The sequence below is a fragment of the Nipponia nippon genome, unplaced genomic scaffold (assembly GCF_047370975.1).
Source record: "Nipponia nippon isolate SJK-2023a ecotype South Korea unplaced genomic scaffold, ASM4737097v1 scaffold_1, whole genome shotgun sequence".
Taxonomy (NCBI): domain Eukaryota; kingdom Metazoa; phylum Chordata; class Aves; order Pelecaniformes; family Threskiornithidae; genus Nipponia; species Nipponia nippon.
The window spans coordinates 121822616-121844555 of NW_028262290.1; the positions used below are offsets into that span (position 1 = coordinate 121822616).

Sequence of the window (21940 nt, forward strand, 5' to 3'; positions counted from 1 at the left end):
ATCGCTGCCCCCCAGCCAGCTCCCCCAGTTTATATACTGGGCATGACGCCATACGGCATGGGACAGCCCTCTGGCCAGCTGCCCCGCTGTGCCTCCTCCCGGCTCCGGTGCACCGGGCAGCGCAGGGGAGGCTGACACGGCCTTCACTTCATGTAAGCACTGCTCAGCAACAGCTAAACCATCAGTGCGTTGCCGGCATTATTCTCACCCTAAATCCAAACCACAGCACTATACCAGCTACTAGGAAGAAAATTAACTCTATCCCAGCGGAAACCAGGACAGGAGCGTAAACCGGGAAAAAAAATCCTTCTGATATGGCAATCTGGTGTGACAACAGCAAAGTAAATAATCTTGTAAACTCTTCTAAATAAGCACCCCTTACAAAACTGAGGGCAGCCCCCGGCCTGAGGCGGCCCCTGGGCACGGCCCCTCGCCCCGGCCTGAGGCGGCCCCTGGGCACGCCCCCCCCCCCCCAGCCCGGGCCTGAGGCGGCCCCTGGGCACGGCCCCCCCCGCCCCGGCCCGGCCCCGCCGCCCCCCGCAGGCCGCCCTCGGCAGCCGCGCCCGCCCGCCGCCGGGGGGAGCGATGGCGCTCGCTGCCGGAAGCGCCCTTGTCCCGGCGGGGCCTGGGCGGGCCGCCGCCGCCGCCGGCCCTGCCCTGCCCTGCCCTGCCCCTGCCGCTGCCGCCACCTTCTCCCTCCCGCCCCTCTCTCCCACCGCCGCCGCCCCTTCCCTGTCGCTCTCCCCGAGCTGGCAGCCGCCGGCGGCGCGGCCATGGACAACGGCGACGTCTACAACCCGACCACCGAGCCGCAGGCCAAGCCGCCCCGCCGCTTCTTCAGCTGCACCCTGCGGCACCTGCGGGGGTGGCGGCTGCCGACCAAAGCGCTCCAAGCGGTGAGTCCCCTCCCCTCCCCTCCTCTCCTCAGCCCGGCGGGGAGCGGGGCCAGGGCGGCTGTTGCCGCCCGCCGGCGGGCTGACTGACTGACCGACCGACCGACCGACCGACCGCCTCCGCAGGCAGCGGCCGCGTCCCCCGCCCCGTGGCCGGGGACGTGCCGGGCCTTGCGCGGAGCGGGCCGCGCCGGGCAGAATGGCGGCGGGGCGGCGGAGGCCGAAAGCCTCGCCGAGGTGGCCGCGCCGGGCTGTGCGGGGCTGCGGCCGCTCCCGCCGTCTCGGCCGCCCGCTTTGCAGCCGCCCCTGCGTACCCAAAGGGCGGCTTTGGGTATGGAAGGGAGCGCGGTGCCATGGCCGCCGGCCTTAGGACAACCCCCGCCGCTTAGAAATTAAACTCTTCACCGGCAAAGCGGAGGCTCCACCAGAAGGCCCGGCTTCAGGCGTAGCAGCGGCAAAGCCCGGCTTTGCTCTTGGTCACTAAAGCTTTGCAGAGTTGTGACTCGGCTGGAAAGCAGAGGTGGTGCCTTATGATGCCGCCGTCTCGGCGGGTTGGGATTGTGTTATGGTGGGGAAGTAACAGGCTTGTTCCTTTTTCGTGTTCTAGCTACGGGGGCAGGTGCTGACATCGGGTGGTTGTGCGAGTCGTGCAGCCGAGGTGCCGTGGTTCGTTGAGGTTTAAAACCAGAGGGAAACCTGACAGGGAACTCGGTATTTTCTTCTCAGGGCCGCGTTGGATGAAAGCAGGAGGTAGAAGCCTGAGGTTGACCCTCAGGGTAGGGCAGCAGAACTGGGAAGCTTTCGCTGGGTCATCAGATCCAGACCTCCCTCTCCTGCCGCCCTGCAGCCCGTTTGTAAGCGTATCACGCTGCGAAAATCTCATTTCTCCCATGATCCATGGGAGAAAATTGTACCAGAAACGTGCAGTGTGTGTTGGTGGTGGCCTGTTGTATCAGACATTGCGGTGCATCACTTCATGCTGGGCGGTCCTGTGCCCACCAGGACATAAAAGGCTTATATTCTGCTTGCTTTTTGCCACGTCTAACGTTATTCCTGAACGCATTCAGCAGCCGGGCGCCTGATTCAGATTCCTGCTTGTTCTGCGCTTGGCTACGGGCTCTTCCGAAACGTGCCAGTGGGACTGTGCTGATGAGGACGGGAGCAGCTTCATTTTTAAGTGCTGGCAGGGAGGTAGTGAAAATGAAAGTGGGGAAAGGCAGCTGACTGTAAATGTGTGTCAGAGTACATTTTCCGGCCAACAAAGTGGCTTTTTAGTCAGATGTCTCACGCTCACGGGAATTGTAGGTGGTTTCCAGCCCTTTCTCATTACTTCACTATTGCAGAAAAGAGGACATTTGGTTTTTAAACTTTGTCTCGCACACGGTCAAAAAACCCTTCCACCATAAATGTAAGATTCTTGAGTGCTGGTACAGATAACGGTAATGCTGCCAAAAATGGTGTTTCCTAAGAGTGTTTAAAAAAATCATACCCAAGAGTGCTTTAAATAAACAAATATAATAGAACATAAACTTTTACTTCATCTACTGGAGATTAATAAAGTAAGATCTGCTGCCTGTTGCTCCCAAACAAGCAGATCATTTATATAAGTGGTTTCATGGACTAAAATAAACCATTACATATGCAAATTTACTGGTGTACCAAAGTCTTAAACTGTTTACCTGAACAGATGCATTATTTAAAAAGCTTTCTGGGTAGGAAAAAGGAAAATTATGATTATCCTAAACAGGATGGATAGCTGCTTGATGTGCTTCTAAAGAATTTATGGCCTGTACCTGTCTTTCAACAAGAGAAAAAAGAAAATGGAATAGCTGTTCACCCTCCTAATTTCCAGCAGTTTTTTCCCCCCTTTTTGTTTCCCTGTACCAAAACGCACAGATCTCAGAGTTGTTGCTCAAAACGCTTTAAACAAGCCCCAGAAATTACTGAAGGTGGAAGCCTCGGTATCACCAGTAAGAGAAATGTTCCTCTTTTGGGAAAGTGTTGATTTTTGGAAACGCCAGCGATGGTGACGGTCACTAACATCTACTAGCCTTGTGTTACAGTAGTGACTGTGAGGTGTTACTGGGATTACGCACTGATAATCGCTCGCGTGGACTGCTAAACAGGGTATCGCGCTTGGAAAATCAGCTGTCTTCATCATAGAAGTGATCGAGTATTTTACAAAACACTGAAATCACCTGCAGAAAACTGGTTTCTAGACCTCAGAAATGCTTTTCTTCTGATTAATAATGGTGTACATTGTAATATTAGCCTGCCTCGTTAAAGCTTTTTGGGCAAATGAAATAAGGAAAATGTAACTGCCAAAAGGATGCTGGGAGGCATGCTTATTGCAGGGTTTTTGAGATTTTTTTTTTATTATTATTATTTTTTATATAGGTGGAACGTTTTTGTTAGTCCATGACTGGTTCAAATTCTGTGCAAGGGTAAGCGGCACGGCGCATATTGTGCCAAGACTGAGGTAGCAACAAATTCTTATCTAAAGCAGAAATAGTTGTCATCAACTATTGTTTGACTTGAACAAAAGTGCCCAAACTGGAAAGGAAAATGGTGATTCAGTCTTAAAAATCTGTTATTTTTCTGAGCTGTTCACTTCCTAGAGCAGCCCTGACTGGGGCGACTGACAGAATTAATATGCGCACCCATCTGAACTAGAAGATTTGTATCGGGAATGCCACTGCTGAGCATTTTCACAGGCCTGTTGGAAAGTTCATTGGTCTGCTTTATTTTTGTAGCATTCTATTGTAGCCTTTTCACTTACTAAATCTAGAAACTTGACACGTGTGTAGAAACTTCCAACAGTAATTTCAGTATCAATGAATAACTTCTTGCTGGTAAGGGACAGATGAAGATGTTTAAGTTCTGGTGTACGTATAGACAGATAGGGCTAAAAATTAAAAAGCAAAAGAAGTTAAAAACTGCATTTCCGACGCTGCTTTTGCCTTTACAGCACAGAGGAAGGCAAGCAGCGTACGCATATGGCGAGGTGCGAGGTGCGGGTTTTCCCGCCGTGCCGTGCCCTGCCTGCCGGGTCGCCGCTGCCTCCCTGCAGCGGTGCAGGGCTCTGGGCGAGAGGGAAGGCCGGTGGCGGTGGCTGCCTGCTTGTCTCTTCAGGTGTTACCCTGGGCTTCAGGGTGAAAGAAAATCTGCCTGGAAGGTTTAGCTCTCAAGAAAATGAGGAGCTACCTCTCCGCTTGTTATTGGCGGCTCAAACAAAAGCAGTAGTGATGTTCTGGGCATCGGCTGCTAGGGATTCTCCATGGGATCCGTGTGGAGGAGGCAGATATAAAAACAAAACAGAAGGAGCTTTGGCTGCTTCATGTAAACCTGTAGAGGTTTGCACTCATCCCAGGACTAACGCTGATGGACGAAGGTGGATCTCCGGCAGAACAGGTCTTGGGAAACTGAATGAAATGTGGAATCTCCCGGCTTGTTTAAAGCGGCTCATGTGTTTGTACTGTATCTAGTAGTGGGATGTTACTAAAATGCAGATGAATAATAGAGATGATAATCTTCTGGCTAGTAGTAGAAAAAACTTCTTGCTATGTTATATAGCTGTAACTGTATAAAGTGGTATTTAAAACTACTGTTCTTTTGTAGTAGGACAACAGAGTAATCCCTTTCGTTTCTCATAGTGATATCAAGAAGCAAGTTAAACCCAAGCAGAACTCTCTGGCAGCTTATAAATGTGCTGCTGATACATTACTTTAATCAAAGTTCCACAAGCTAAAGCTTTTGTAACAATGTACTTTATTTTGTTATTCAGCTTATTAATAAAAAAATTGAATAGTGACTTGGACAAGTCCCATATGGGACTCCACTTGGTAAATCTCATTTATTTGACACTGAACCCTTTATAGCTACTCTCTGAGTGGGATTTTTTTCCTAGTTGTTTGTACACTCAGCGGAGAGGGTTTTTTTTCAGTTATTTAGGTCATCATAGGGTTATCTGGGCTTACAAATTCTTTTAAGGGCAGGTTTATTTCCTTTCTGTTCTGTTTCATCCCAGGTGAAAATGATGGCATTCAGTTTTCAGTGCTGATAAAAAGAGCTAGAACGATACATGAAAACGTATCTCACACTTCAGCTGACCCTGTGAAAAATGTGAAATTGAAAGTCATTGGCTGCAGCTGTAAGCAAATCTTTTGAAATGAAACAAAACAAAACAAAGCAAAAACCTTAAAAATTGGAAATTGAGAGTTGAAAACATTCCTTGGACAGCCCTTGTAGTGACTTTTTTAGGTGTGAGGGCTGCTGAGAAGTTTGCCTTGCCGGCCGCTGCGGGAGAGAAGGGAAGTATGTGGAGGCCTGATAGTAATACTGCAGTTTCGCAGCTCCGGTTCTTCGCCTTTCTGAGATCCTGTTTACTTTATATGATTGCAGAATATTCAAAACATAAGGCTTTGAAGTTTCCTTCTGAGGTCTGGCATAGTGGGGGGAATTTATAGTTCGCACATGCTAAATTGCTGTTTTTATTTTTACTGTCAGAAAACTGAAACCGAAGGCTGGTGGTTGTTTTCCAAGAATAAGGTGCAGATGAAGCATCTGCAGTCGCTAATAACGGGAAAATAACAATTCTGAATTTTAGAATTTTTATTAAAAATAGGGTCATCATCCTTATATCAGTCTCAATTTTATGGCCGAGTCTGATTCAAGGGACCTCAATGGTTTTGTTTTAATTTGGCGAACTCCTTACTGCAAGGATCTGTAATCCTGTGTCAGCTTTATGGGATGAAGGAAACTAGCAAGAAGTGGCCAAAATGAGAGAACATTTAAATAAAGCAATATTCTTTCTTGTACAGTAAAATAGCAGAACGTCCAGCAGCAGATGTATGGTGACTGTACAGGAATTAACTCATGTTCTTTCCTCAAAACGTACTGTGGCAGGAAGGTGAACATGAGCTTCTGCATAAATCAAACAGTGTCCAACATGGCTTAAACATAGTTTAAGGTTTTGGTTCCTACAAGTACAGCTGAGCTTCTGTCCTTACTGGGTCACAAGCACATGAGCGATTAGCTACATGCACTTTCTCTGAAGTTTATCAAGGGAGGTAACGTCGGCTGCAAACTTTCAGGGAGGTAGCTGACTGTGTCGGTGCCATCCAATTTCCCCCTCCACCCTGAACCTAAATGCATTTAAAATGAAGTGCAGTTGCAAGTAGTAAGCAATGGCATTTTCGCTCGTTCTGAGCGGGCTGTGCGCTGGCCACGCTGCCTGCCTCGTCTGCTTCCAACTGGCAATCGCACAAAACCACAAATCAGGAATCTTGACTGTCTAATCCAGCAGCCTGTGTTTGGCAGCGGGTGCTCAGCTTACCTGAGTGTAGTTTATTGTCCAACTTTAACAGCAAGTGTAAACCGTGTCACTATATAATTATTTCTGCCTCTAACAAAATAGTGCAGAATTTTTCCGAGTTCTATGTAGATTGAGGATTTTCCTTACAGCTGTCTTTATTAATGTTCATATCGGAGACGTCTGTTTGCTGAAGATTTAGAGACTTGATCCAACTCAAGGATGTTACTTGTTTGCAGATTCTCTCTCTTCTGGCTGTTATTTGTGAAGAAATTGTGGAGGATTGTATCAAGTGTGGCGGACTTTACTTCTTTGAATTCGTAAGCTGCAGTGCCTTTCTTCTGAGCCTCCTGATCCTGTGTGTGTATTGCACTGGTGCATATGAAACACTTGGGGAAGATAAAGTACAGAAAGCGGTAAGGGAAGTTTTGGTTTTTTTTTTTTTAAAACAAACCATTTCTTGTAAGCGCTTAAAGACTACTGTGGAGTAAAAAGGCTATGCAGAATGAATCTGCTTTTCTTCTCTGTTTAAAGGGTAGATTAAAGTAGCTTGTAGTTTAAAAAAAATGAGTCGACTTTGAGAGTCCCTTTTATATTGACAACTTTTCCAAAATTGTCATGTTGGTTACCTGCAGGATTTTGGGATTTGTGTGAAAGTCTTTCACACAGACTAATACTACTGCATAGTTGTCGCATATATGTACATATACGGAACACAGTTTACTGCCGGCATGATGCTTGCAACTTGCCTGTTTACCCTATCTGTTTTCCTACTGGGTGTAGCCTACCTCCTTATTGGTAATAATCATACTTGTTACAGTTCCTGCTTTTATATTTCAGAAGATCCAGCAGTGGCACAAAATTGCTCTGTAAAGTCAGTGAGAATATTATAGCGTCTTTTGAGCGACCCTTCCTATTTGTCTTCAGAGCCAAACAGTCGGGTTTTTTACGTGAAGGTACAGATGAGGGAGTGTAGCAAGAGATTTGAATGAGCACGTTTATTTACTGGTTTCTGGTTTCCTAGATGTTTTACATAGGGAATAATGCTAGCATGGTTGACCTGAGTCAGAATTTGATTGTGAAAGAAGTTAGATGAAATGAATAAAATACTTAAAGAAGACAAAACCAGGGGAGTATGTAATGCAGACTCTCTTAAATAGTTGATAATGTTGAATGTTGTTTGGAATATAGTTGTAGAATGTATGTTCTGAAGCTCCCATTAGCATCGAAGTTTCAAAGCATAAATTCACTGGCAGATTAACTCAGCTGCTGTTACGATGCTTGTTCTTTTTCCAGTAGTATATCTACAATTCTATAACATTCTTTTTTTTTATATTTGCAGAATCTTTTTGCCATGCCAGCCATAGGTGCCTTTTTTCTGTTAGCATCAGTAGTGCTTGCTGCGACCAGCTCTGGGTCTGCTGTTGAAAGTGCTGCATGTGTAAGTCTTAAAATTGCATAATTTACTTTGCAGTTATCTTGTATGTTCATTTCTTCGCCCTCTAAACCTCACTCAGTTTGCAGGGAAGAAACTGGGCAGGGAACAGAATTCAGTGCATTGCGAGATGTTTCAGGAGGAATTACCTATTTCAGACCTTCCAGAAATTTACTGTAGGAAATCCAAAGAGCAGGCATTCCTCAGGATTGCTGGTAGGCTCTGCGTGCACTTGCAGCTCGCCAGCGTTGTCGGCTTGCTTCTGGGTTCCTCAGACTTCACTGCCTTGGCTCCGTATTATTCCCTGTCATCTGTCACTGTTTCGACGTTGCCCTCTCTCACAGCTTCCCCAGTTCTCTGATAGCCTCTCTCTGAAATGCCTACTTTTTTCCTCAATTGTCCATTCATAATGCCACCCCCTCACAAAGTCAGCAAGAAACCGTGTCTTTTGCCAGGCGTTATAAAGCATACGTGGAGAATGTTGACTTGCAAAGGCTGCAGTAAAAGCAGCAGTTTCCTCAGTGACAGAAATAGTTAGAAGAGCAACAGGGCATGGATCTCCCAGGGAACACTGAAGAGGCTCAGGGCAAGGCACTGAAGAGACTTTGGGATGCTGTGGGTGTCGTAATTCCTCACTCCTTTGGCACTTCTTTAGAATAACTTGGGAATTGTGAATATGTGAGTTTAAAAGATCAAATTTTGATTTTATTCTTGAATGAGAAAAAATGAGTTAGAAAAGGAAGCAAAATAGTTCTGTTCCACAAGCAGCACAAGCTATTAGAGGTACACGCTTTTGTGTAATCATCTTCTGCGATGTTGATATATTCAAACCTAATGGTTTGAGTACGAAGTCTTTCCGTTTTTTTTTTTCTGGCGCTGGAAAAACAAAAACTATTGTGCTTTGAGACTTACTAGTGTCAAATTGCTTTGGGGCAAACAGTTGTGTAAAATTCAGGTGAAAGTTAGAATAATGCATGTGTTTCCTTGTTTGAAAGAAGCTGCTGAAAGCAGCCTTCTCCTTATCACTATCATACCATGACTGAAATGTCATTAACGAAATGTCATTTCATCCCCCCTTGCTGACCTGGTAAGGACATGCTTAGGCTCTGCAGATCTCTCCCTTCGCCTTCCATGTGTTACTCTTCTTCACTTATCCCTTGAATCAGCAGCCATCTCTTGGATAAATACTCTGCTATACCAGCAATGCCATGCTGCTTGAATAACTCATTTCTGCAACAAAATGAGTATACTTTTACTATTAAGGGCTGTTTAGAACATATTGCACGGTTCAAACTTGATTAAGAGAATGAGAACTGTAAAAACTTTTGCATTAAATGTGCTAGAATTATGGTTTCTGATCTGTTTCTAATTTAAATGGAACGACCGATTTAAGGAGGACTGTAATCTTAATGTATAAGCGTTATTAATGTATGTAAATAGTCCAGCAAATCTCTCCAAACAATGTTAGAATACTGTTAATGTTTGTACATTTTAAAATCATGTATTCCTTTCACTCTCACAGGTGTTTGGATTTCTTGCAAGTGGCGCATTTTTAGCTGAAATTATTGTAGAGTATTATTGTCGGAAACAAAACGTCGACCGATGCCCTGAAAATCCCGGCCACGCTCAGAGCGCCACAGAAAGTCGGCCACTGAATAAACAAAGCTAACTTTCTCGAATTATTTCTTTTTTTTGAATGGAGCAAACTAAAATGAACTTTCAGTGCACCGTAGGTAACAACTTCTGTCCCTTCCTTCTAATCAATTTTGTACGCATTGCTCATCACAAATTTTTATAGACCCTTAGGTCAAGTAATGGCATCTTGAGCATCGTGTTCTAAGGTAACTGGTCCTGCTTAATAACTGGTCCTGCCACCTGTCCAGGTGACAGACACTAAAAAATCTTGTGTCTAAATAGAATAACGTAAGGACAACAGTGTGCTGATTTGATTTTTGACAGAGGTGACTAATAAAGGTTAATGTGTGATGATAAACTCTGAGCTATTCCCTAAAGATATTTGCTGTATAAATGGACCAGATATTTCTGTTCCGAGTTACAAATTAGTACAGCAGAATTTGTTCTTGTACTTACTGGTCAAACCGAATGTAAAAGGGATACCTGATTGGAGCCTTACAGAAATGCTTGTCCTTACATAAGGGGGTTTGTTTTGTTTTTACTATTCATGTGTCTCAGTTCTGTCTGTGGAGACCAGTTCAAGGGAATAGCGAGCATACGGGTTTTATGGGGAGGGCAATGTAACGGTATATTAAGGAGACAGTTTTGCACCCCGTGGTCGTCAAAGTTTGGACTTGTATGCCAGAATCTTCTTTCAGATTGTTTTGAAAGCTATAAGAGTTGCAGGAAGAAACTTGAAAAGCCAGCTGTGAGAGGAAAAAGATGAAGAATTAAATGTTTTCACGAAGTAACGCAAAAAGCGGCAATCTGAACATCAATGGGGAAAAAAGTTACAGCACGTTGGTACTATCCTGGTGAATATTACTTGCAAGGTTAATACCATATGCAGCTTGTTTATGCATAGTAAATGGTAAGTTTTGCCAGAATGGTTATGAACCCCACCATTTTCTTTGTTTATAAATATGGCACTAGCTTGAGACTTCTTGCTGCTGACTAGGTCAGTTGGTAAACAGGTAAATAAGCACTTGTAGCCTTGATTTGTCTTAAAAGCGACAGGCTGTAGGACTGCAAGAAACACTACTGATGCAACATATATCAGACAAGCGACGGTCATACCAGAGCAGATGTTGACGGCTGTAAAAGAAATGAAGTGGTGAAGAGGCATTTTTTCAGAGGTCAGAGGCAGAAGCAAGACTCCTAGACCTCACTTAAAAGGAAAGCCTTCAAAAGTAGAGCAAATTGCTGTAAGCCAGGAGATGTTCCAAAATACCAAAGCAAATGAGAAAACGCTGATTATGCAAAAACAGTTCTTGTTTGGGTGCTCGTGACATCTGCCGTGTCTTCCAGGCATTAACTCTATTTCATCAATACCCTAGTCTGAGAAATTTATAGTCCTGTAACCTGTTGTGGCAGCATTAAGATAAGCCCTCCAGAAATTGGCTGAGCAAGCTGTATTTGGAAAAGGATGAGGAAGCTGTCGTAAGACAAAGGACCGTAAAAGAACGTCAGAGGTTTTTTCCAATGCTGCCGCTTTCTGATGAATGTGAGTTTGTGATGTTCTCTCTCTAAGCTCTGAGACTTAAGTCTAACACTACACTTAGCTTGGAGGATGTAAAATTTTGACAGGTGGTGTGAAACGTCAAGCTTAAGCTGTAGCTTGTTTTCAGAGCCATGCATACAATACTTTCTTTCACAGAATTTTCTGCTTTGTGAAGAAGAAAATGCTCTTTGGACTGCCTTTTTGTTCCTTGTATTTATTAAGTGTCCATTTGCACTAAAACCTGATCTCAGTCTAGGTGTACAGAGCTTGCTGTAGCTGTCTCTGAAAACTGGGTAGATTAGAGATGTTTTGTTTACAAGCAGTGTTACTGGTGATACGAAACTTGCCTTAATGAGAAATCTCTCTGCTATGATTTGCAGTGTCTTACTTTGGGGATTGTCTCCGTATCTATGATTAACATTCCGAGGGATTTTTTTTTTTGTTTTTTATTGCCCAGGCTTCTACTCAATTTGTTTTCACATCAAAATGCCTGTAGTCTCTAAATCTTGATCTCTAATTAAAAGCTGTAAATATAGCGTAAGAGTAACACTGCACTGCTGATATTTATTAAGCAACGCAGCACCATGATGGGACTTTTATCTTGAGGTCATTTTTCTTGTAATTTTTCTCAGCTTGAAAATACATGAAGAGAGTTCTGGGGTTTGGTTCCTTTTTCTATAGACTTTTCCCCACCTAAGTGCTTTGTTATTGGTGTCCGTTCCTGAATTGGAGATAGCGGTACTGAGAAGGGTCTGTAAAGTTCTCTCTCTGCCTTGGCCTCCCTGTCCATGCTACCTCCTGCTGATACTTCACAGAGAACCGAAATACAGAGCGAGTTATTTTCATGAAAAGGTGCCACAAGGAGGTGGTGTCAGAAGAAGGTGGCTCTGACTGAGATCTCCTGCCTCCCATGGTCTGACTGTTAGGCCTTTTGAAACAAATACTGCCAACCTTTGCAGAACGGTTTGATGGATTCTACTATGACGCTATGATACATGCTGGCATCCCTGGTGTGTTTTGGGTTGTTAGCGAGGGGGTTTTGACGTGTTTTTCGTTTTCATTTTGGTGTTCCAAGCAGGTAGTTTGTACCCATTCTCTCACCCACTGGCTGATCTCTGTGTAGCTCTGAGGATCAGATTCCATCTCTGACTGAAAGGGACGCAAGCGTTGCCGTCGCTAATGAAAAGGACAAACGGTCGTCTTCGGGGAAACTGGTTAGTTGTTTTCCCATATGTCATAGAAGCTTGCTAATAGGAAAAGTCCTGCTATTCTTCACAATACCTATTGCTCCATTCCAGATACTGTTTAGCTGGCATTAATCTGTCACGTAGTAGTTAAATACTACAAGCAGACAAGTCACATACTGGTGATAGGTTTAAGGCAGTTCCTGAATTGTTGCTCCCAAACCAGCTGTTGCCTAACGAAGCAGTGTCTGCACGGTGGTACTATTAATCCTAGGCTTCTACGCACCAGGTGTTCTTTTTGTTCTGTTTTAAAATAGTTGAGAGGCAGGTTTGCTAGTGTGCATGGTGTTCTCTGCTTCTGCAAGGTTGGTTCCTTAAGCTTCATCAGCTTCCTAAGATAAAGGGGCAGGTGTGTGTCCCTCCCAGCTTCTCTGCCCTCCCAGGCTAGGTGCGGGGAGAGACTTGCTCGCTGCCACGGCTGAGCAGACTGGTCTCCTGCAGTCTTGACATACCTGCTTCGATGCTTCTGGTGTCGGATCCAGGCTTTGAGTGTCTTGTCTTTTAATTAGACTGATCCCAGAGAAAGGCGCTGGAGCTGGATTAAACATCTGTTTTTGCAGGAGCTCTGCGCGCGTGGCTGGATGTCTCTTACCTCTCCCGTGCTGTCAGCAAAGCGGTCTGCTTGTTTCCCAGCCTGCTTCTGATGAAATCAGCCTGCTTTATTTAAACCAGCTCTTTAAATTACTTACATTAAGTTAGCTGATTTTGACTGAAGTGGATTAGGGGTTGTTCAGGAGAGTGGTGGGAGCTCTGGCAGAAGTGCTGTTACAAGCAACTGTCTTAAATTTCTTCATCTGTTTGCAAAGCAACCATCTCTGTAGCATCTTAACTGGTAGTAACACCTGTGGAAAGAAGCAACTGGCCCAGTACGTCTGCCTGGGGATTGTCTTCTCCCTTCTTCACCATGGTGCTTGGCAGTCGTGTTGCGAGCCTGCTCAGACGCATTAAAAGCATTGAGCTTTTCCAGTTGAGCCCGTCCAAAAAAATACTTAAAGGCTCTGCACCCGCTTTCAGGCTTTGTTTACGGTGCCTTGAGAATCGGTGCAGAGGATTCTCCAGGACATGTGAGGACTTGCTGTTAAGTGGCTGGACTGTGAGTTTCTGCTCTGAAAACCTACGCGTGCATTACGGAGATTGTGAATGTTACTTTTTGCTTCTGGCGTTGAGCCCACGCTAAAATCACAATGCTACCAGTGCCCTTTGTCTTCTAAATCTGTGACGGAATTGTGCCTTACTGCTTGCGCTCTGCGCTTAAAAATAGCAGGGAAGGGTTGTGGTCTGTTAGAATCGAGTTCTACCTTTGCACCCTCCAACTTGAACAAGCAGTGAGCTATCATCGCCCACAGTTCTCAGAGCTCTTTACAAGACGTTTTTGCATAATGGCCATCATGGTGATCCTCATTTAAATTTGTGCAATAAAAATACCAAGCTTTCTACACTGAAGGGAAATAAATACTTTGTGTAATTTTTTAAAGGTTATATAAAATTGTAATGAATCAAGATGCTGGTAGTGCTTTTTAAGATGGAAGTTCATCTTTGGTTTAGTCTATTGCTGTAAACGTAAGCAGGTCTGTAGATACTAAATTTTATGCTGTTCAGAACTATTTATCGCTTTTAATACCTTTGAGAATTTAAGTGACCTTTAATGATTATTAAATCAGGATGATAATACAGTAGTTTTATATATATAAAATAAAAATTTTATACAGTTTTGTTGCCTTGAATTTCCATTTAAATAATTACGAAATACTTAAATATGTTTTCCATTCTAAACCTGTGGTCATTTTTAATGCATTATGCTTTTTTGGTCTTAAGAAAGTTCTAAAATATTTTGTAATCATTTTTTAAATAAAATATTAGTAAATAACTTAAGTGTTTCTCGTTTCTGCTGCTATGATTTGGTGTCGCTATGTAGTTCTCCCAGAGCCGAGCATAGGAAATAACATCATTCTTTTTTCCTGGTTTGGAGGAAAGAGCTCGCATCGTGTTTGCCTGTTACCAGGGAAGAGGGTCCAACTTGCAAAGCTGGATATTCTCACTGCCAGTTCCCAGGAGGAAAGGTCCCATAAGGTCAGCGTTGCCTCATACCACAGGGTCCAACCAAACTGCTTTGCAATAGCCTTTACACCCACCAGGGTCTCTAGGTTACTGTGACAAGCGCAATTCAAGTGCTGCTTTCCTGTTGTCTTGAGGAGTTGGAGCTGAAAAAAAATGAAGTGGCAGGCTTGAAGGAAGGAGCACAACCTAGCCAAAAGGTGTTAAGAGCAAATAATTTCTTCTGGCATAGAAAAATGCAGGTGACCGCGTTACTTGGTTGAGGGGGAGCTGCTGGATCCTTTAAAAATGTTTGTCTGATGATTGCCAGTGGTAGGGGGCGAGGGGAAAGAAAGAAACCTGCACGCTTTCTGGCAGGGTAGCTTTTTTGTTTCAGAATCCTACAGACTGCTTTTTACCTGGTGGTGATCTTGTGAACAGGAGGAGAATGGCACTTTCTTCATTGTTGGCACCGAAATTGGAATGCCATGGTGTATTTTTCTTTATATCGTGACATTAAAGGTGAAATTGCCTCTTTGATGAAGTTGCCAGAGATGAGTGTAACCGTAAGGATTCATATGGGAAAAAAAGGTCTCTAATGCTTTTAATTACATTTGAAAACTGGATGCAAGAAAACAGTTGAGGCAAAATGTTATATTAAAGGGCTATGTCAGTGGTGGATTCACACAGCATGAGAAAATAACTCAGAAGTCCTAAGAAAGATTAATAAAGAGTTCATTTGGAGCATGACCACATGCTTTAAGTCCTGTTACTGCCAGAATCGTGACAACTCCTCAGGAGTTGTACTCAGGAGCGTAATCCAGGAGCGTAATCCAGGTTACCTTACTGTAAGTTCTGGGAATGGCGCAGCAGGGCAGAATCAAGGCCGGCGGTCTGCGGTTTGCCTTGGCGAGCGCGCGGGCACCGCTTGGTCGCCGCCGCCTGCGCAGCCCTCCTTGAAGGCGCCTACGCGTTTCCTTGCTTTCGGGTGGGCTTTCTCCTTCCAGCCGGGAGCACGACCGGCCGCCTGCTTTATCGCACAGCCTCCTTCGTGCTGCCGTGCAGGAACCAAGCAAGGTTAACTACTCGGCTGGGTCGTGGGGCCGCCGAGTCGCTGTTCTTTGCCTGCCCCGCGCGGTGCAGGTGCCTGCGCAGGGACCTGCCGAGAAGCGGCAGGAGAGGAGTTTGCCCACAAGAGGGCAGAGATGATCCGGCGATTGAAATGATGCGGCCGGGAGGACTTCGCCCTCTTCCCACCTGGATTTTCGCTGGAGTTGAAACCCCCTTGCCCTCTTCTTTTGTCAGCGTGGCTATAAATTGAACTGTGCATTTTAGTGATACTGTGTCCAATCATTTTCTTATTTCTCAAAAGGTAGCCTGAAGGGTTTTTGATAATAGATCAATATTGTCTCAAGAGATACTTCACCTAAGCAGCCTGAAAGAGTTTTACTTTTATTCCTTTTGTTTTGTAGCCTGTCAAGAGATAGATATTTTTAAAAATTCCTTTTTATTACAAAGTCAAGCTTCGGCTGCGCGACTACATCTGCACCTATAGCACTCTACTGCAGCTTGGAAGATTTCTGTGGTCAGTATTACGCTGTGGTTTTCGGTGAAAGTTCTGTGGATCATGGGTGGGAGAAGAAAGGAATGGGGAGTATCTGAGCATTTTCTGGACTCTCAGGAAGCTAAATGAAAGAAGCTTATAATCAAAAAAATGCAAATTATGCATGCTGGAAAAACGTCAGGGTTCATAAACAGCAATGTCGGCAAACATAGCTGTAATGCATGCCAGACAGGGCTTCTTGCAATTCCGGTCCTCGCCAGGCGCCCCAGCGAAACTTGCTTTGACCAGCCCGTGTGTCTGATCGCTCATTCAGTTTGTTTCTTATGACCTATTATCTCTTGGCTGATTATTAGAACAGGACTGGGAAAATAACACAGACTTGGCTGTTTTGAAGTTGGCAAGTCCTGAGGTGAGAATCAGGGCTTCACAAGGAGGTGACAGCATAACCACATTCTTCTGTAGCGTGACTCACGCGCAGCCAGATGAGGACAGCACACAGCAAATAGCCAGTCAGGTGTCTGCTGCTAGATGTGCTGCACGCAAGCATGTAGCATTCTGCAGTGCTAAGTTTGGGGTGTACTCATAGGCCTCACTTGGACTTACAATATTGTAAGACAAAAGCGTGACAAGTTTTTTATTACCACATGCCCTACCCTTGCTTAGAGAATGGTGGAACGTTGCTCAAAATAACGCAAGTCTGTCTGCGCTGCAGCTCTCCTTTTAGCTACTTGCTTTGCCCCAGCCGTCACTCTTCCAAAAATATCAGTGCAGACACGATTCTGAAATCCCTGTTCATGTTGAGCTGTAGGTAAGGAACAGTTCATTGTTCTGTGGTCTCTGCACGCCACTAACCAAAGACGTGGAGCTGCTGCCCTGGTGGGAGCAACAAGGCATCCTCAGAAAGGAGGACAGACTCTCACCACCTCTATTTTTATTGCTAACACAACACCCATTTTCACTCTCCTCTGCCTGTCTGCTCCGTTTCAAAGGCTGCAGGTCACTGGTTAGTGATACTCACATTGTTAAAGTTCTGCTTCCCAGTCCTGTCCCTCAAACCTACACTGAACCTCCCTATCGGTACAATTCATAGCAACAAGCGCTTTGGCTAAAGCTCTGCCTGCTGGTTTCTCAAAACGGCTGGGATAGACCTCCATTGCCACTTTATCTGAGGGGGTACGATACAGCTCTAGAAACAACTGTCTCATTAACGTAAGCCTGTCGGTTTTCTGCCTCGTAGTCCTCTTGCTCAGAAAGGCTTGTTTTATGAATGAACAAATGTTGTCCTCGACTTGATACAGTTTTTTAATTGTAAATGCTTGTTTCTGGCAATTGTGCCTCTCATTTGAGGGTAACAAGGGCATAATTATTCAGCTCTCACGCATCACAAACTGCTGAGCATGAGGTATTAATGGAGTGCTTTGCTGCCACCATAGCTTAATAGCTACAGCTGCACCATTGTGCTCTTGTTTGGCTGGGGTTCATGAAAAAAGGGGGATGGAGATCATTAAGTTTTATGTTAAGAGTGATTTACAGATGTAGAAGTAACAGTAGACTGTGCTAAATGGACAAAGCACTTCTGATTTAACAGGAGCCATTATACCAGCAGAGCTGCAATTCGTACTCGTGGTGGTACAAAGCCACCAGCACCGGTCCACCTCGTACAACAACCCCCAATAATCTCAATACAACGAAGTTGTGTTAGTGGAATTGTGTGTGCTGGCAGGGCTGTACTGGGGGGCCTACCATCACAGCTGGCTAGCAGATGTAATAAAAGGATTGCTGGATGCTTTTGGCTAGTTACAGGCTTTGAGGTGCTAGACAACTCCTAGCCTGGTCTTTTCCCATCCACCCAGCTATCTCATTAGTTAAGTGCTGAGATGCAAGTGCTGGAATTAAGAGGTGGATGTTGCCCCAGCTCCACATGGAGCTCCAAAGTAAAAGGGGTATCATCTCCTCAGCCCTACCCTGAGATGTCCCAGCTGGGGGGGCCAAGCTCCCCCGACTAGCTGTTGGAGGAAGAGGCACATCTAGAGGGTGAATCAGAGGGTTAGGGTAACTCGGGCACTCTGAGTCGCTGCTGTGATTCACTCTCACCCTTCTCTTTCTTCATTGAATATGCAAGGAAGAATGGCTGGGTATTAAGGCCAGTCCCATGCAAATCGCCTCCAAGACACACTGTGCTTTTCCCTGGGAGAATGGTACTTACTCTCTTTGGGCTGTAAAAATAGGTGCAGGATGAGTGCTGTCTCTAATTTCCTACTCCTTGTATGCCTAAGAGGTGCCTCCGAGTCTACACCTGTGGGTTTTTTTCTTCCCCAAGGTTTCTAGAGTCTTGCTGCAATTCCTCCTATGCCAAGAGGGTTGCTTGTCTGCTGTTGCTCTTCCTGTGCAAGTGCAAACATGTAAGAAAAGAACAAGTGGTTCAGACATACTTAATTTAGCAATGACTACGTTAGTGGCTTGGGAATATTCACCCCTGCGGGGAGAAATGCCCCACCACGCTGTTTAGCCTACCACGTCATCCACACTTCAAAAGCTGGCATATTCTTGTTGTCTTTCTGGTAGCCCCTTCATCAGCCACAGAAACACGCAGGTGTTTCCTTCGCCACCGCGCATTACTTTTTTTCTACACATACCCACACATGCAAAGCACAGAGCACTCAGTTTGTTCCTTTTCTTCTGTGCTATTCCCTCTTTTCCCCAGGTGCTTGGTGTGCCGCAGAGCTGCCTGTCTACCTTTGCACGGTCCCAGCCTGTGGGCACGCCTCTCTGGAGTCACAGGCGAGAGGGGCTCTGAAGGTGACGTACGTGGCTCCAGGCAGGGCTGAAATCATTTTAGGGCCAGTCAGAGGAACCTGGGGGCTTTGTGGCACCGAGTGTTGGCACCGGGACACCTGTGCCTTCCTGCGTTACTGCACGCTGCTAGCTGAATTTCCTGTCACAGTGAGGAGGGCAGGACTGCTGCTCTTTTGCTAATGCTTTAGAGGTTGCAGTTCATTCCTTTCAAAGGGTAGCTGCTTTGTGCATTGCTGTTATTCTAGGTCTGGAAACACCTAAAGAGCAATATATGAAATCTACAACATCTCGGGCATTTTGAATTTAACTCAGTTCAAGCCAGGATCCACAAAAATCCATCTTAACTGAAGTCATTTTATCTACATCCTAATCCTTTCTTCCGCTTCAGAAGCTCTGGCCTTCACGGCTGGCCAGTGCTCTGAAGGACATACTCGGGTCAAACACAAGTCTCACCTGAGAGCTAGTTAGCAGTTACCCAGTGACAAAACTGCTTTTGAAATTATTTCTCTTATGCGCCTTTCTGTAAAGCTGTAGTTCAGCAATATGCAAAAAACAGGTGCTGCTGGAGGTCATATCATGTTCAGGAAGCGAATGAAAACATTAACCCAAGTAACAGCACTGTTCTGAGCTGCTAGCTCAGGAAACGTTGGCTAGCACTGCTACTCTGCAGCGGCCCCTTGATTTTAGCTTCTTCATCTGTGCTTTCTTTTCTAGCTCTGCCCTCCTTATTCCACACCACCGCCACCCCAAAAGGCAAGGTCCCTCTCAGCCTCCTGGTTATGAACCCTCCCTATCACACTACTGTCCCACTCAGCACACAACCAGCAGCCACAATATCATGCCTTTAGCTACTCAACACCGGCTTCTTAAAGCCAAGCTTTCACAGCACTAAGCCAGAAAAATGCCAAAGATTCCGGTATCTAAATTCCGCCTCCATGGAAAACTGAAAGCTTGTCTTGGCAGCCACCTTGCCCTTGAGGCAGGAAACTCCTGTGGTGCTGCAACTTTTTTTCTCTCTCTCTTCCTCCCCTCCCCCTACTTTCAAGCTTCCTACCTGCACGAAGTGCTGCTTCTGGGCATGGCCAGACAGCTTCAACTGCACTGTCAGAGCAGCTCAGACAGAAGTTTGGCAGAGGGCAAAATGCAGACGCAATTTTTTTTGCCAACTGCCCCAAGGCAGAGGGGCTGGTCCGGGCAGGTGATGAGAGCCTGTTTGATACTTAATAAATTGGCAAGTCCTTAACCCAGTAAACCAGTGCAGATATGAGATAATAAGAGGATAAAGCTACTTCATCAGGTGTTCGTAAATATGGACTTTTTTTTTTTTTTTTGACGCAAGCTCCTGGATGATGGGAACCCACTACATACTGGTCAGTCCCTAGTAATAAACAACAGCGCATGCTTACCATACTGGCCGTGAGAAACCCAAGTGCTGACCCAGGGGACTAGCCGAGGCTGATGGACTCTGGGCTCAGGGACAAGCAGAATAGAAACAAACTCTGGAGTAGCCAGCTGTGGGTAATCAGTGACCTCTAGAAGGGACAGGCTTAGGAAGGAGCAGCCAACAGCACTTACTGCTTTTCCTGTTTTCCAGCTGCCGTTGTGCTGGAAAAAAAGTAATCATCCTTCTCCAGGAGAGGAAGATGACAAGCAACAATATTACTTTTCAACCTGCTTCCATGTAGTGGCGTTAAACAAGCCCTGGGACCAGGGACCAAAACGAAGAGCTGCCTGTTCCCAGCAGGCTGGCCTCGCAAGTGTGCAGCCCTGTGCATCTGCGAAGGAGTGAAAGGTAAGCCAAGGACATGGCACCTGCACCTGCGCTCCAGTCTGAAAACTGAAATGGCCTAAACAGGAGGGTTGCTTAAGAATACCCTAGAGCTTTGTGGTGAGGGCCCTCTCCTGCCACCTGGGTGTAAATCTCTGCAGGCAGAAAGAACAGGACATGGGCCTCCCACAGACCCTTTCTCTGGTACCTGCTTCTCCCCATCTCACACAACCAGCAGCACCTCCTGGATGCCAGCCCAGTGTCCAGCTCATCATAGAATCCTAGAATCGTTAAGGTTGGAAAAGACCCTCAAGACCATCAAGTCCAACCGTTAACCTGGCACTGCCAAGTCCACCACTAAACCATGTCCTCGAGCACCACGTCTACCCTTCTTTTAAATACCTCCAGGGATGGAGACTCAAACACTTCCCTGGGCAGCCTGTTCCAATGCCTGACTACCCTTTCGGTGAAGAAGTTTTTCCTAATATCCAACCTAAACTTCCCCTGGCACAGCTTGAGGCCGTTTCCTCTCATCCTATCGCTTGTTACTAGGGAGAAGAGACCAACCCCCACCTCACTACAACCTCCTTGCAGGTAGCTGTAGAGAGCAATAAGGTCTCCCCTCAGCCTCTTCTCCAGGCTAAACAACCCCAGCTCCCTCAGCTGCTCCTCATAAGACTTGTGCTCTAGACCCTTCACCAACTTCGTTGCCCTCCTGTGGACACACTCCAGCACCTCGATGTCCTTCTTGTAGTGAGGGGCCCAAAACTGAACGCAGTACTCGAGATGTGGCCTCACCAGTGCCGAGTACAGGGGCACTATCACCTCCCTGGGCCTGCTGGCCACACTATTCCTGACACAAGCCAGGATGCCATTGGCCCTCTTGGCCACCTGGGCACACTGCTGGCTCATGTTCAGGCGGCTGTCAACCAACACCCCCAGGTCCTTTTCTGCCAGGCAGCTCTCCAGCCACTCCTCCCCCAGCCTGTAGCGTTGCATGGGGTTGTTGTGACCCAAGTGCACGACCCAGTAGGGCCCAGTGACACGTAACTCCAGCCTTCCTTGGCTTTCAGGTGACACTCAGTCTAAAAGCAGGTCTGTACTTTTGCCCCCAGCCAGAGGGATAGCCAAGGCCACTGGTCAGCACACAGTCTCTCACACTCAACAGCAGCATTTTGCTCCACACTGTCTCTACGAACAGTGGAGCCCTGAGGAATTTTAGGTTAAACAGGGCAGAACATGTGGCAACTTGATGCCACGTTCCACAGCCTCTGGGTCAGGTTTAGTGCATCCTTCCGCGGCTTTAGCAGAACATGAAAATGCTAGACACAGGGTACGAAGAGTACACAGGAGGCAAGCAGAAGAGAGACTTTTCTATCACTCCAGGCAGGTCTGCCCTTTAAGTACTGACACAGCCAGAAACTGTTGATATCTGCCAGCATTTCTAGTAGCGTATAATATGCTCACATTACTTCTTCCTCTCATAAGCTTTCTACTAATGTTTGCACCTGCTCTTCCTCGTCTCCTGCTCCTTTTTGTCCTAATAAGGTCCTAGTCCTCTTCCCTGGAGCATCACTCAACACCCCTGCCCCCTTACAATTCATTAAAAGTTACCATTACCCTAGTGTCCTGCTATCCCCTCTAAACCCCACATAGCGATTTGTTCCCAAAGCCTTTTAGGAGCGAAGAACGCATTCCTTCGTAGTTCACACAATGGAAA

At 45.9% G+C, this 21940-nt stretch overlaps 1 protein-coding gene across 1 annotated transcript; it reads left to right on the forward strand.

Annotated features, from left to right (window-relative positions):
- The first annotated feature begins 636 nt into the window (after positions 1-636).
- Positions 637-13919, forward strand: CMTM6 (CKLF like MARVEL transmembrane domain containing 6). The gene is made up of 4 exons (XM_087770740.1): positions 637-896; positions 6444-6620; positions 7547-7645; positions 9162-13919. Exons 1-4 carry the CDS (start codon positions 774-776, stop codon positions 9306-9308), a joined length of 546 nt encoding a protein of 181 aa, XP_087626866.1. The 5' UTR covers positions 637-773; the 3' UTR covers positions 9309-13919.
- Positions 13920-21940: the final 8021 nt, after the last annotated feature.

Coding starts and splice junctions, on each gene's coding strand:
- CMTM6 (XM_087770740.1), top strand. CDS start 774: ATGGACAACGGCGACGTCTACAACCCGACCACCGAGCCGCAGGCCAAG. Junction 897..6,443: donor CGACCAAAGCGCTCCAAGCG/GTGAGTCCCCTC, acceptor ACTTGTTTGCAG/ATTCTCTCTCTTCTGGCTGT. Junction 6,621..7,546: donor AAGATAAAGTACAGAAAGCG/GTAAGGGAAGTT, acceptor TTATATTTGCAG/AATCTTTTTGCCATGCCAGC.